The 13601-nt window shown below is 38.0% G+C and overlaps 3 protein-coding genes across 3 annotated transcripts; 2 read left to right on the top strand and 1 right to left on the bottom strand.

Moving 5' to 3' along the window:
• The first annotated feature begins 3073 nt into the window (after nt 1-3073).
• Nucleotides 3074-5767, top strand: chmp5a (charged multivesicular body protein 5a). Its single transcript, XM_030774233.1, has 8 exons — nt 3074-3142; nt 3587-3691; nt 4183-4229; nt 4381-4474; nt 4758-4829; nt 5101-5209; nt 5319-5434; nt 5671-5767. The coding sequence occupies exons 1-8, from the start codon at nt 3074-3076 to the stop codon at nt 5719-5721; spliced, it is 663 nt and encodes a 220-aa protein (XP_030630093.1). The 3' UTR covers nt 5722-5767.
• Nucleotides 5768-6422: 655 nt separating this feature from the next.
• Nucleotides 6423-9210, top strand: bag1 (BCL2 associated athanogene 1). The gene is made up of 7 exons (XM_030775207.1): nt 6423-6511; nt 6852-6977; nt 7093-7175; nt 7289-7402; nt 7794-7901; nt 8051-8113; nt 8234-9210. The coding sequence occupies exons 1-7, from the start codon at nt 6475-6477 to the stop codon at nt 8321-8323; spliced, it is 621 nt and encodes a 206-aa protein (XP_030631067.1). The 5' UTR covers nt 6423-6474; the 3' UTR covers nt 8324-9210.
• Nucleotides 9211-9324: 114 nt separating this feature from the next.
• myl12.2 (myosin, light chain 12, genome duplicate 2) lies at nt 9325-11705 on the bottom strand. The gene is made up of 4 exons (XM_030773768.1): nt 11635-11705; nt 10544-10750; nt 10177-10338; nt 9325-9875 (listed from the first exon to the last, which is right to left on the bottom strand). Exons 2-4 carry the CDS (start codon nt 10725-10727, stop codon nt 9703-9705), a joined length of 519 nt encoding a protein of 172 aa, XP_030629628.1. The 5' UTR covers nt 10728-10750; nt 11635-11705; the 3' UTR covers nt 9325-9702.
• Between the last annotated feature and the right edge of the window lie 1896 nt (nt 11706-13601).

Raw genomic sequence — 13601 nt, 5'->3', positions numbered from 1 at the left:
TCAAGATTTCTTAAATCTATACATTCTGTCTATACATTATATACTGTAACTTTGACAGTTAACAATGAATTGAAATGCATTGCAGATTAAGCCTTTGACCTGAGCTTTAAGTATTGATCTTCGGTATTCTTGAATGTATTGGACTGGTCATCTTAGTGTCTGTGATGTTTGCTTAATAGTGCAGCTGTTTCTTCATTTTTTTTTTTTTAAGTTTTTTAAAAAAAAAATTTCCTCTTACAGAATTGTTTTTGTATATCAGCATTTTGACTGGATGTTTTTGGGTAGTGCAAGATATAATCTAGTGCCGAGTCTGGGCAGCTTTAATGCTCAAGATTTCTCTGTGCGCACCTCTACACGGTATTAGCGATACATGAAACCATTTGTTTTTTAAGATTCCTGTTTTTTTAGAACATACCTGTATCATGCCGTAACGTTGTGCTGTCAGGGTTGGTTATCAGTACATCCTGTATACAGCAGCACTTAAAAATTGCATAAATTACATAAACAATCTGTATACATCATCTATTTACAGAAACCATCTGTATAGAATCACACAGATGAACTTATCCCCTAACACATATATCACATATAACTTATAAGAAAGGGATTGTCCTCGTGTCAGGATATGTGTATCTTTTATTGCGACAACATGAAAAAAGTATATTCAAAGCATAAATGATTATTGCAGTATGTTGGTGCGTTAAGATGGAATGTGTTTTTTTTTTCTCAGTGATTCTGCAGAAGCTCTCATGCTTACAATAGTTAGAGAAAGAACACAGCAGATGCTTGCAATTACGATTAAATAGGAAGTTATCACTCAGCTCTAGAGAAAGCTATTGTGTAGATGTTACTGTATTTATTGTTGGCTAAAATGTATTATTACAATGGCAAATTTGAAATGTATCACTGGAGTTTGTTCATTATTCTGACAGGAGCTGTGCACTTTCTTTTCTATGGAAAGTGCATACACCCTCAGTGTGTGATACTGTGGAAAAATCGTATCTGTGATATTTCATGTCATATTGCAAATGACTTATTTGTATATGACCTGTGTTTAGAAAAGCCTAAAGTGTCAATAAATGATAATAAAGATTGTTATCGTATTTTACCAGACTTGTCACAGTGTCACTCATTACAAAAGAAAAAAAAAAACCCTGGAAAAAGACAGTATTACCATGGCAACACATTGCACTTTTATCTTACTGAAGCAAGGATGATTTCTTTTCATTGTCATTTCCTCTGCTGTGACATGATAGCGTTTCAAACAGGGCAGCCCTAATGAATGATGCAGTAATTTGGAAAGGAAAGAAAAGAAAAGACAGCGAAAAAACAAGAAAAAAAAAATTCTGTCCTCTGAACTGAAGAGATTCTTTAATTTGATTTTATGCACATTTTACTTGATCTGGCATCTATTCCATTTTCTCCTCAGTTCAGTGATTCGAAAAGTGCTAACAAGAAAGTACTGGTGACTCTAAATAAATGTTCTGCATTTCAATTAATCCCACGAATGATCTTAATTAATCTCAGTTTAAACCATCTCCGCAATTCACATCATATCCCCAGTGTGCACTACATCAGTTAACTTTGTCATTTTTTCTGCAATGCTACATTATGGGCTCTTCCCTAAATGGTATTTAATTTGTGATAAAGACTTTCTTCTAAATTACATTATTATTTTCTATCAAATTACAGTTCTCCCTCTTTGCTCCCTACTCTTTTGTCTGTGTACGTGTTAAAAAAAAAAAAGAAAAGATTTTTTTTACTTACATTCCAAATCAATTAATTGTGTGGTGCCTCAGGGCAGGACTGCGCTGTGACAGACTTTAATGGTTTGAAACAGCACATCAAGGCCACCTGGGAAGACCGCGAAACATCCATTTATCAGGACAGCCTTGGACAGGAACTCTGTTCAGCTTCTATACTTGCGTAGATATAGACACCCAGCGAACACAGGTCTGTCAACAGGCTGTACTGTAAATTACAAGCGGGTACAAAACGTAACCGCTGTGTTGTCTTTATCGATTTTTCTTGGTTCTGAATGACATCTTACACAGCACTCCCTGGAGGTTTTGTATTAAATGTGCACAAATTCATCTGCAGGTGTGAATGGGTGAGAATGGACTGCTGCAAGGATTGGATTTCATACAGACTCTGTGATATGCTATGATTCACTGCGATACTGAAAAGCGCCTAAAGATGACTTGGCTCATATCCCCAAACTTTACACACTTTCAGCATGAAGCGGTCTGAGGCAGTCCTCCAGGACATATAACTTGACTGGGGAACGTGATCACAGAATCTTATGAGAAGAGAGGGAATGAGGATTTTGTGGGAGGAGTGGGGATCAATAATCACTGATTTGAAACAGAATATGAATATGGTGAGGTGGTTTAAACCATGTAACATCTTGCTGTTATACCCATATAAGTACAGGTGAAACTGATAACTGAAAATTCTTATTATTATTTTCAAGCGATTTTATTTTCATTGTTTTTGTTTTAATGCTTCTTTGTCACTTTGTATGTGAATTGGTTTTATAGTGGACCACAGGGCTAGTCAGAATGCATTCCCATAAAAGTCACCAGAGACAAGGTCATTGTTCGTGGTTTACAATACCTAAAAACCATTTCTAACAATGTACCCATGTGAATCATTTGTCTAAAAAAACAGTTTTAGACAATTTCTTTTTTTTTTTTTTATTTTTGCTTACCTGATAAAACATCCTTAGCTAGGGTGGCATTTGATTTCGGGTTTAAGTACTGATCTTCAGTATTCTTAAAGTATTAGACTGGTCATCTTAGTATCTGTTCTGACAGCAGCAAAAGCAGCAGCAGCAGCAGCAGCAACAGCAGCAGAATTACCAATTACATGATGTTGCTGTAGTTGTTTATTTTTACAATTTGATCTTATTTTATCAGGAACAAAATGTCATACTCTTATGTTGTATTCATCAGATTTTATAACTCGTGACTTTTATTTTAAAAACCCGGCATTTAATATAACCCGGAAGTACAATGTTTATTTAATAATAACGGGTTTCAAATCTGCAGCAAGAAAGAGTGCTTCATAAACAATGAACCGAATTTTCGGTAAGGCCAAGCCTAAATCACCTTCTCCAAACTTATCTGACTGCATCGGAAATGTGAGTATAAATTAATAGATTATGTCATCTGCGCTGTTGGCTGTGTCAAATTAATAGATGACTGATATTATGAACCTGGCCAATTACGAATTCAGCATCGGTTAACGTTTGTTTTCAATAAAACATATCTAATTAATTAACATGATCGTGTGATATTTAGACTCAGTGAAGTTTTGGCTGTCAACCCTGAGACACAGCTTACTCTGCAAGACAGGGCAGGACGAATGTACTACTGTAATGTTGTTACCGTGTGCGATAATTGTAGTGGAATTTGAACCAGAATCACTGTCTTGTTTAGGTTGTTAATTCAGTGTCGTCGCTATCATTCTATAAACGAATGCTCCATCTTTTAAATCTGTATGTAGTACAGTCGTGTCACTGAGTCTAATAGCAACCTCTCATGAATAAACTGAGTCTGGATATTGTTTTGTGCTTTACATTAAGATTGATGCAAGGACAGAATCTATTGATAAGAAAATCGCAAGACTTGATGCAGAACTGCTCAAATACAAGGACCAGATGAAGAAGATGAGGGACGGCCCATCAAAGGTAAGCATGCATCAAAGAGTTACATGGGAAGAGATTCACATTGTCCTGCATTCTGGATAACATAGTTGGTATGGCGACATTGCGCCTAGATCAGTATCCAAGTTTACTTTTATATCTATGAGAGGAGCAGTAGCTGCACTGGTTTTAACATTTCTGCTGAAAGACATGAGCAGGCTAGGAGGGAAACCAATGAAACCACCCTAGCTCAAAGAGACCACCACAAGGGCTGTCAAAATCCAAATTTGTCCAGATTTACTGGATTATGAGATCTGTTGTGGTGGATGAGTCCTCAGCAGACTCAACAAGAGTATTAAGCCATACAAGCAGTAATGAAAAAATACCAGTTAAGATGTATAATAGTTCTTTTGAAAATGGTAATATATGCAACGAGTAACATTTTGTGCTTCTTGCTATAATTATTTCCTTGTAATTTACACAATATTCACACTATAGTATTGAATGTAGTAGTTTAATTCTTTTTTTTTTTCCAGAACACGGTGAAACAGAAGGCTATGAGAGTTCTGAAGCAGAAACGGATGTAAGTCACTTACTCCCTGGATCTGAAGACAACTCAGAAACAGTGGAGAAACATGTACTGTGTTTGAATTTAATGAACTGTTCGGGTTTGATCTCACCACACATGAGAGGTTGAACTACTAATCTAGCAATACTGTTCCCTCCCCAAACAGGTATGAAGGTCAAAGAGATCAGCTAGCTCAGCAGTCCTTTAATATGGAACAGGCCAACTATACCATCCAGTCACTAAGGGACACAAAAACAACAGTAAGGGTCAACGTTTTCCCTTGTGCTACCCCAATTCTTGCATCTGTTTATATGGTACCACAGTGTTACCTCAGAATTTCAGTTTACATAATACAACAGTTGTTTACTGTTATACAAATAAAATTAGTACACCTTCTTCTTCTTCTCAGTATTATTATTATTATTATTATTATTATTATTGTTATTTTGTTTTTGTTATGATGATGATGATGATGATGATGACGATGATGGTATTGATTGTTGTTGCTATAATAAATATTGTCCTGTATACTCTTTTTTTTAGGTGGAGGCTATGAAGATTGGAGCGAAGGAAATGAAAAAGGCTTATAAACAAGTGAAAATAGATCAAATTGAGGTGTGTGACATTTATTTATATTATTTTATGAATATATTTTGACTTTGTGTACTCTGTACTTGTTAACAATGTTTATAGGATTGTCAAGGCTGCTCAAAATGTATTTTCACTTGAGCCAAAAATCATTCATTAGATGTTGACTCTTTAACTCTTAGTGACATTGACAATGAGGATGAGGTGGTGCATAAGAATATCAGGGTATCTTTATCCATTCAGATAAAGATATTGGTTACACCATAAGGTGTATGTCATGGTCTCTTATACCTTTCAGGACCTACAAGACCAGCTGGAAGATATGATGGAAGAGGCCAATGAAGTACAGGAAGCCCTTAGTCGCAGTTATGGCACACCTGACATTGATGAGGATGAGCTTGAAGCAGGTGTGTGTGAGTGAGTGTGTACACATATGATGCTTAGTTTAAGTGTGCTTGTGTATGTGCCTGTCCATGTGTAAACATTTATGGCACAAAAATAATATGTCTCTTGTAGAACTGGATGCTCTTGGAGATGAGTTGCTGTTGGACGATGACACCTCTTACCTGGATGAAGCCTCATCTGCCCCTTCCATACCAGAAGGCATGCCTAGCGACAGCAAAACCAACAAGGTCAAACCTTTACTTTCCATACTAGTGATTAAAGTTATGATGCAGCTTAATGTGTGCAATTTCATAGATGTATGGTAACTCAGCAGTTGTCCTCAGTCAGTGTATCCATATAGGAACTCTATAGCACGGTTTAGTCTGAAGAAATTATAAAGAAATTTCATGAAATTTTGGTATTGTTTACTCAAGGATTTATAATGGAGTATGTTTGAAAGTATTGTGTTTTTCATTTCTTTCAGGATGGTGTCCTTGTTGATGAGTTTGGTTTACCACAGATTCCTGCCACATAAGGGAGGGAACGATGGTGCTCTCTGACAAAGAACATTTTATACGATTAGGAGGATAAACGTGGCACTCACAGTTGATTGGCCTGGAAACACTAATACATAAAGGCCCAGTTTGGAAGATGCTTAGATGTCCTTTTTGTTCTCATTGCATTCCAGCATGTGGCCATGTAGCAATGTCTCTATTTATTTTTGTTGTTGTTTATATGTTTTTCATAACCCCTTTTGGTTACAGTATTGCCCTCATTTCAGATTTGTCATAGTTAATCCTGTTATCTATGACTGTGTATAATTTGCTGCTTTGTCATCATCTGAAAAAGGGGGGGAAAACAGTAATAGCATTTGTGTTCACTATGTGACATGACATTATTGTTAATTTGTAATTAATACATTAAATTATACTTTTAAAAATAAATCTCCCGTTTTCAGTGTGTATGTGCAGCTGACCAGAGAATCATATTAAAATTTGTATGCATCTTGAGTGCAAGTGAATAACAGTCATATAACCTATCCCATGCTAACACTGAAGGCGTCCTGCCCTGCTTCCATGACAGCAGTCATTTCGGCAGTGCTTTGACATCCAAGCTACTCTGATGGGCACATGGTACTTGCAACATGTTTTCATGTCTGTATTCTGAAGAACACACATCAGTCTACTCTGCGCCTAGTGGCCGACAGTTTCCTGTATATCCAGGAAGTGTCAAACTCTAATGAACAAGCGTTTCAAACCGAACTAGCCTGTCAGCTAACCGCGCAGAGATGGCCGAGAACTCTATCACAGTGACAGTTGCCTATGGTAAAGACAACAAATGCACGTCTCGTATTTTTGTATATGAAAAAACATTAAGGGATGAATACAGTGGCTGATTTGTGCTCAGGTCCATTCGTAATCATTTAGCGAAGCCTTTCAACTATGCATGGTGATGCTAACGTTAGCCGGCCAACTAACGTAGCATGTTTATATTACATGTTTTATGTCGAAAGAAGTGATCATGTCTATTTTCTCATCAAAATCATATACCACAATGTACTTACATACTTTAAAGTTTCGTTTCAAGAGAATACATAACCAGTTAATAGACAATGTTTGCTAAATAACTTCAATCATGCGCTGTTCGGCTGTAAACTCCACACAGGCGCTACGAAGCACAATATCACGTTATCAGGACAGGATGGAAACGAACCATTATTAAAGGATTTGTGCGAAGCACTGACAGAAGCCACCGGCGTCCCGGTTGCCTCTCAGAAAGTCATTTTTAAAGGTAGGTTAAAGTTCTCTTGTTGATCGGAATCAATAGTCCTGTGAAAGATTTTAAGATGCCTTGATAGTATCCTATTTACTTGACAGTATAACGACTGAACTGTTCTATTCTCCAGGAAAATCTCTTAAGGAGATGGATGAAAGTCTCTCTAGTTTTGGGATGAAGCAAGGTTGTAAGCTTATGATGATTGGGAAAAGGGTAAGGAAGAGAGAAAGTGTGTTACATTTGTATGGATAAAGAATTTTCAAATATATGGTTAAAAATGCCATAGTTTCTTGATGGTTTGGACATTTTGTAAAATCCCTGTACAGAACAGTCCTGAGGAGGAGGCAGAGCTGAAGAAACTGAAGGACATCGAGAAGTCAGTGGAGCAAACAGCCAAGAAGCTAGAGAAAGTGGATGGCGAACTGACAGGGCTGAAGAATGTAAGATTGCTTCATTCAAGCAAATTTGTAGCGGTGGTCTCGGTTTCCAAACGAATCTCTCACTTTTTAGTGCATGAAATCCATTATTTACCCATGAATAATCCACGAACTGCCGTAGCGTTAAGTAAATAGCGGATCTAAGAACGTCTCTCTGAAACAATGGAAAAATTATGAAGCTCAAACTCTGAAAATCTCTAACTGATAATTCTTTTTTTAAATCTGCTGTCCGTGTCAGTGGCGGACGTATGTACTGCTAAAGCAGGGAAAATGATGAAGTGATGTTTTTGGCGCATGAAACATCTCACTGGCTGTTGAACGTTTTTGTAATTTCCACTCCGTTGTTGGAATGGTGGCGTACACATAACCATTTGACAATTTTGCTCATTCTTAGGGTTTCTTAGCAAAGGATCTGCAGGCAGATGCCCTCAACAAACTGGACCGTAGGGTCAAAGTTGCCGCTGAGCAGTTCATGAAGATTCTAGAACAGATTGATGCTATGGTGAGATTAGTCATTCCTTTCAGATCAATAAAGTTTTTTTTGTTAAAGTTTTATGGGTTTTTTTCACCATCTTTGAAGAGTTCACTACACTGACCTACAGTCGTTACTTTGTGATAAAATCAATTAAAATATTTCTTTATTCATTACAGGCTGTGCCTGAAAACTTCAGCGACTGTAGGATGAAGAAAAAAGGATTAGTGAAAACCGTTCAGGTATGAGTGCAGTGTCATTTCACGTAAGCACGGTCAGTCATGACAGTTTATAAAGATTGCAATGTCATGTGCTTTCAGAAGTGCTGCCTAACTTGAAATGTTCCTGTTCTCAATTCACAGGGATTCCTTGCTCAGTGTGACAAGATTGAAGCTGGCATATCAGATCACCTTGCTAAGATTCAGTCGAAAAATCTGGCCCTGGCTGAGTAGCTTTCAGTCCCGAGGCTCTGAAAAACTTTTCCCTGAAAGTTGCTCTGTGAGCAAACGTAGAACCGCAAACAAGTGAGCTTCAGTTTTGGAGCGGGTTCTGTAGAGTTTATTTGAGTCATGGTTCCTAAAAGCCAGTTCAGATCAGCATTGTGATGGTGTCCAAGACCAGTCTGGTGGGTTGTGTCATGAACAATTCTGAAAATTCATTACAGACTTTTTTTTCTTTTGTCTTTTGAAAAACATCCCTTTGGTGCTGATAATTTGATCTGAGTTGTGTAATAGAGGTCTAGGTTGGATATGCAGCGATGAATAATGGAGCATAATCAGCAACTTTGTAACCCTTGTATTTGTGTGTTAAGAACATCCGATACACTTTCTCCCTCAGAACTTTCCCGCTGACAGAATCCAGTAATGAAATGATACATGGTGCTCTGAAATGTATTTTTATGATGAGAACTATTTAATTTTCTTATCTAGAGCTTTTGAATGCTCCAAACAAGGTGCAGGCACAATTTAAAAGTGAAGTTTAAAAATGTCGTCTCCTGTAATGTAATAAGGTCAGAGCTCTGGTTAGCACAACTCTGCTTTTTGAGGCTTGTCAGACTCAGAGGTGTAAAACCACTATTAAATTTCAAAGCCAGTAAGAGTAAACTCATATCTTTTCATTGTTTTATGAATATAATGTTATTTGTGGACAGATTTTCCATCATGTTTCAGTATATTGCAGGGCTGACCTGAATGTGTTGTGTACGTTGTGACTGTACGAACCTTGAAGAGACTTACAGTGAAAAGTCATGCAGTTCACCCCTCATGTTTGCAATTTGAATAATTAATTTCTCATTTCTGTGTAAATAAAATGCTGCTTCTGGTGTGGTCTCATATCACTCCTGTCATTTTCCTTCGTAATTAAAGCCTTCCCTGAATTCAAGAAGTGTTTTCTTTGTACCCCCTCAATTCAGAAACTATCTGAAAATACATTGTCTTTTAGTGTCATGGACTGATAAAGCTTTATTTCAAAAGTTAACTTACAAAACGTGAAAATCCAGCTTAAACCAGGTAAATATGAGTGATGTCATATTCTGGGATTTATTGCAACCCTCTTATACAGGTAACAGATACTGTTATGCACATCATTGCTTTTATGGTTTTTTGAATTCAGACTACAGTACAAATCTGCTAAGATCTGTCTAGGACAAGGTCGGCAGGTCACATGATTAAACAGCCCTATGTCTTACCTTGAAGTTAACCTTCTGCAGTTTCCACTATGAGCTTAGGCATGTTGGATGTTCTAAACCAAGTAAAAACCAAAGACAAACGCACAAAGGATAACATATAGACAAAGTTCTCTGAATGTATGGTGTCAGCAGTAGTGTCCCATCTCAGTCATCTTTATCCTTGGCACCATGTTTTAGGATGCGCGTGAACTCCACATAGTTGAAGTTTCCCTTCTTGTCAATGGGCGCCTCCCTAAAGAGCTCATCTACCTCCTCATCTGTAAATCTGTCTCCCATGGTGGTCAGCAGCTCCCGAAGGTAATCCTCTTGGATGAAACCTTGAGAGACGTGGAGACAATGACATCATAAATTAAAGAAGGAAGTCAAACAAACTCACTTAAAATCAAAACATTCGTAAATGCTTTACAATGTCGTTTTTTTTTTTTTCTACATCAGCACAAGGTCTTTTACGGCTCTGGCTCACCTTCATAGAAATTTAACATCAGTGGAAATAAACAGCAAAGGCACACAACTTTATATAAAAGGGTATTAACACAAATATGAAAGCAATAGACTTGAAAGTGTTTCTCTGAAACCGATTTTAGCTATGAAGGGCTGGCTACACGAACACAGCTTTACCTGTACCCTCTTCATCGAAGCATGCGAATGCATTTCTGATGACGTCCTCCGGGTCTGTGCCATTCAGCTTTTCTCCAAACATCGTCAGGAACATTGTGAAGTTAATAGGACCAGGGGCTTCATTCATCATGGCCTCCAGATATTCATCTGTGGGGTTTTTACCTAACAATGCAAAGCAGAGTAATAAGTGGAAAGATTATGTTCTAACATACCTTCTCAGTTCAGACTCCCATTCAGATGGATATTCTTCTATGCTGTCATTTATTGTTAAAAAAGAAGATCTTATTCGTCCTTGAGGCAACCAACTGGGTAGATTTCTTTAATCAGAAATTTTGGTCTGGAGTTCAGAATTGTCCCATGGGCTTACCTAAGGAAGCAAGCATGTCATGCAGGTCCTCTTTGTCTATGAATCCGTCACGGTTTTGGTCGATCATATTGAAAGCCTCTTTGAACTCCTGGATCTGTGATTGATCGAACATGGCAAACACGTTGGAGGTGGCGCGCTGAGGGCGCTTTTTAGTGGTCTTTCCCTTGGCTCTTTTGCTCGACATTGTGGCAGATTTGCTTTAGTTGCCTAGGAAAAATACAGCAAGTGCTTCAATAAATACTCCTCTGAAAAAAAAAAAACTAGTTACACAGCTTATCCTGGTAAACCTTTAAATACCATTCTCTGGTGTCAATTTTGAAAATTAGCGGGTCATCACAGTTTGTTTTTACAAGAGTTCTGGAAATTAGTTAACTAGCAGGTCTAAGTCACAATCACACCCCGAACACTTATACCACTACATGGGACTGCAATAAATTGCGTACCATAGAGTTATTGTTCCCAAATTCAGAACAGCTTTAGAGTGCAGGTAGGTTATATATGGCTTACCCATGTACTCCGAATGTGAAATTCTAGAGCAAGGTAGGTTTAAAGGCAGCAATGCTTATCAATTCTATACCTAAATTAGTCACAGACAATCTACGATTGGTTACCTGCCAACATTAATCTAACGTCAGTATGCCTTAGCAATAGCCGCTAGATACCGTTACAAGCACTGTTATCTGTTATTTCACCCCTTTGCCGAGTGTTTCAGTCAAGTGCTGTCATTCAGTTGTTTCGTCCCAATGTATATCGAAGCTATGTCCGGCAGGACCACAACTAACTAAATTACCAACATTACCTATTTAAAACAGCATTTATGATTCCTACTTTACAGGAAATGCAGTTCTGGGATGACACCTACGCCACTGATGCTTAGCCCAACAGCCTTCAAGCTAAATTGCTATCTTACACTCCACTGGATGGCTAGTTGGGCCTTGTTCACTAGCCAGCAGTGGAGCTGTATTCTTACTTTGTTAGTCAGCTACGTGGGTAGCGGAAACTGTAAGAAGACATTCTCTCGTAAGGGATACACACAATTATGAAAATTCTTAAAACACCCAAAAGACATTTTCAACTGAGAAGAAACATACCTATGATGGAAAAAAGGATGACACTAACTCAAACCGCGAAGCAGTGACGCCGGTTCACACCCCTCCAGCACGCCTAAAGTGATGGGATCGGACTGGAATATTCCACCGTAGTCATTCCAGGGGTGGATCTAAATTGGCCAAACCATAACCAGCATTCAACGCAATCCGTGGAATAATCAGAGGAATGACCAACACAACTGACAAGCCAATTAATAAAAACTAAATAGCACATGTCATCTAACCACAAGAGTCTGACAGGATGGGATATGACAGCTTTAGCATCGTGTATGAAGAAGGGCTCAAAAATTATATGTTTCACTTTTTCATTGTACTATAATTAATTTGCATCAGTTGTTTTATTAGAGATTTGAGCCATTGAGCTCTGTTTTAATTTACTGGTATGGACAACCGCCAAATACAGAGTTCACTGAGCAGCCTAACGGAATGGCTTGGGAGAAGCTCAGATCAGATGTTGTTTTCAGTAGCTTTCGCTCACTTCCGTTGTCTTACCCCCTGCGTGACCCCAACAGTCGGAGTTCATGCAATAACGTTGCCACTCAAAGTGGGGCATGTACGTAGATAAGCAGTCTAGATTTTTAAAAATATCTTGTCGAAAGACAATCTCTGATGAGAAATTGTCACTCATTGCTATTTCATCTCCCCAGTTTTCTCAGATCAAATTAATATATGACAAAGACATACAACTCGGTGAATAGTTGTCCCAGTGAAAAGAGAGTCATCCGTTTCCCTGTTGTAACCCACAGCAACAGACCAACTGTCGATAAATGAAATATGACATTTTAATTCCGGAACAATGTTGTGTTGCATGATCTCAGACAGAACCGATATTGGTTGAATCTAGACTCAGTCTATTTCAGGGTGTCTCAGTCTATTTCACTCATTGGTAGAACACCACAATGAACTCAAATAACTACATTTTAACTAGTGAAAAGGAATAAAGAATTTAAAAAGGAAATTACAAAACAAAAGAAAACTTTCTGTCAGGATCATAACCAACTGAATGCGGTATTTAGAATAAAGAAGGGATAAACATGAAATGGAATGGGACAAACATGAATGGAAAAAAATATTGACGGTATTGTCTTGCCTCAAACTTCGCGCGGCTTTACTTACTTCTTCGTCTATGCGCAGCAATTGAAATGGCCTTGCCCCCGTCAGGAGCTATATTTAACGGGACAGCTGGCCATACAAGGTTGTGACCAACTGCTGCATTCTGCCGAGTAGCAGCATTATTTTTGTTCTGTGGAGTCCCATCCTGTTGGCAGCCCCTGTGTGCCGCTTTGCCTGGATGTTGACTTGCTTGGCTACTTTTGGAGTTGTATCTTCTCTTCTCATTTTCTAGGAGTGACCCTTTTAAAGGTTTTTGGTAAGTACTGATATGATGCACATATTTTCAAGCTGCTGTTAATTTGAAATTAGAGCAGGGTCAGTTCTGTGAATTCACTCTATCAATTAAGTCTTTATCCATAATAATGACCTGTATGGACGCATGACCTGTAGCTTCGTGAATTACTATTCCTTTGGCTGACTGTTAGCTCATTTGTCGAATCTTCTTATGTTCTGTAACGGCAATTGATTCCTGTATTGTGGCAAAATATTATTTTTCTCTGAAAACTTGCAGTGCCATATTTGAACATGGGCACGGAAGCCCTGTGCTAAAATCTTATTCACATACCGTTTTAGGCCTTCAGAAATGTCAAGTTTCCCTTCTCCGTGCCACTCCCGTAAGAGTTAGAGACAGATACAGAACGCTGAAATTTATGGCCTTCATTGGACATGCATTTGGAAGTGGTATATTTCTTTTCAAAATGCAGTGGTCTTTGTAAGCTGCTTTAGAATTAATCAGCTCTGATCTACACGTGGACTGTGTCCATTTGTGATGAACAGGAAAATATTTTAATTTCTCTTCCTCTGATCTCATAAATATTCATTGTGCACTCTTAAAA

This window comes from Chanos chanos, chromosome 5, assembly GCF_902362185.1.
Source record: "Chanos chanos chromosome 5, fChaCha1.1, whole genome shotgun sequence".
Classification (NCBI taxonomy): Eukaryota; Metazoa; Chordata; class Actinopteri; order Gonorynchiformes; family Chanidae; genus Chanos; species Chanos chanos.
Note: the sequence above shows the minus strand (reverse complement) of the source record. Positions and strands in the feature narration are given on the sequence as shown.

What these genes read in the sequence shown, in the direction of transcription:
- bag1 (XM_030775207.1), top strand. Translation starts at nt 6,475, where the DNA reads ATGGCCGAGAACTCTATCACAGTGACAGTTGCCTATG. An exon ending in TCAGAAAGTCATTTTTAAAG is followed by an intron (nt 6,978 to 7,092) that starts GTAGGTTAAAGT and finishes TCTATTCTCCAG; the next exon opens with GAAAATCTCTTAAGGAGATG. An exon ending in TAGAACAGATTGATGCTATG is followed by an intron (nt 7,902 to 8,050) that starts GTGAGATTAGTC and finishes TATTCATTACAG; the next exon opens with GCTGTGCCTGAAAACTTCAG.
- myl12.2 (XM_030773768.1), bottom strand. Translation starts at nt 10,727, where the DNA reads ATGTCGAGCAAAAGAGCCAAGGGAAAGACCACTAAAAAGCGCCCTCAG. An exon ending in TGACATGCTTGCTTCCTTAG is followed by an intron (nt 10,339 to 10,543) that starts GTAAGCCCATGG and finishes TTGCATTGTTAG; the next exon opens with GTAAAAACCCCACAGATGAA. An exon ending in CTTCGATGAAGAGGGTACAG is followed by an intron (nt 9,876 to 10,176) that starts GTAAAGCTGTGT and finishes ACGTCTCTCAAG; the next exon opens with GTTTCATCCAAGAGGATTAC.
- chmp5a (XM_030774233.1), top strand. Translation starts at nt 3,074, where the DNA reads ATGAACCGAATTTTCGGTAAGGCCAAGCCTAAATCACCTTCTCCAAAC. An exon ending in TATCTGACTGCATCGGAAAT is followed by an intron (nt 3,143 to 3,586) that starts GTGAGTATAAAT and finishes CTTTACATTAAG; the next exon opens with ATTGATGCAAGGACAGAATC. An exon ending in GCGACAGCAAAACCAACAAG is followed by an intron (nt 5,435 to 5,670) that starts GTCAAACCTTTA and finishes CATTTCTTTCAG; the next exon opens with GATGGTGTCCTTGTTGATGA.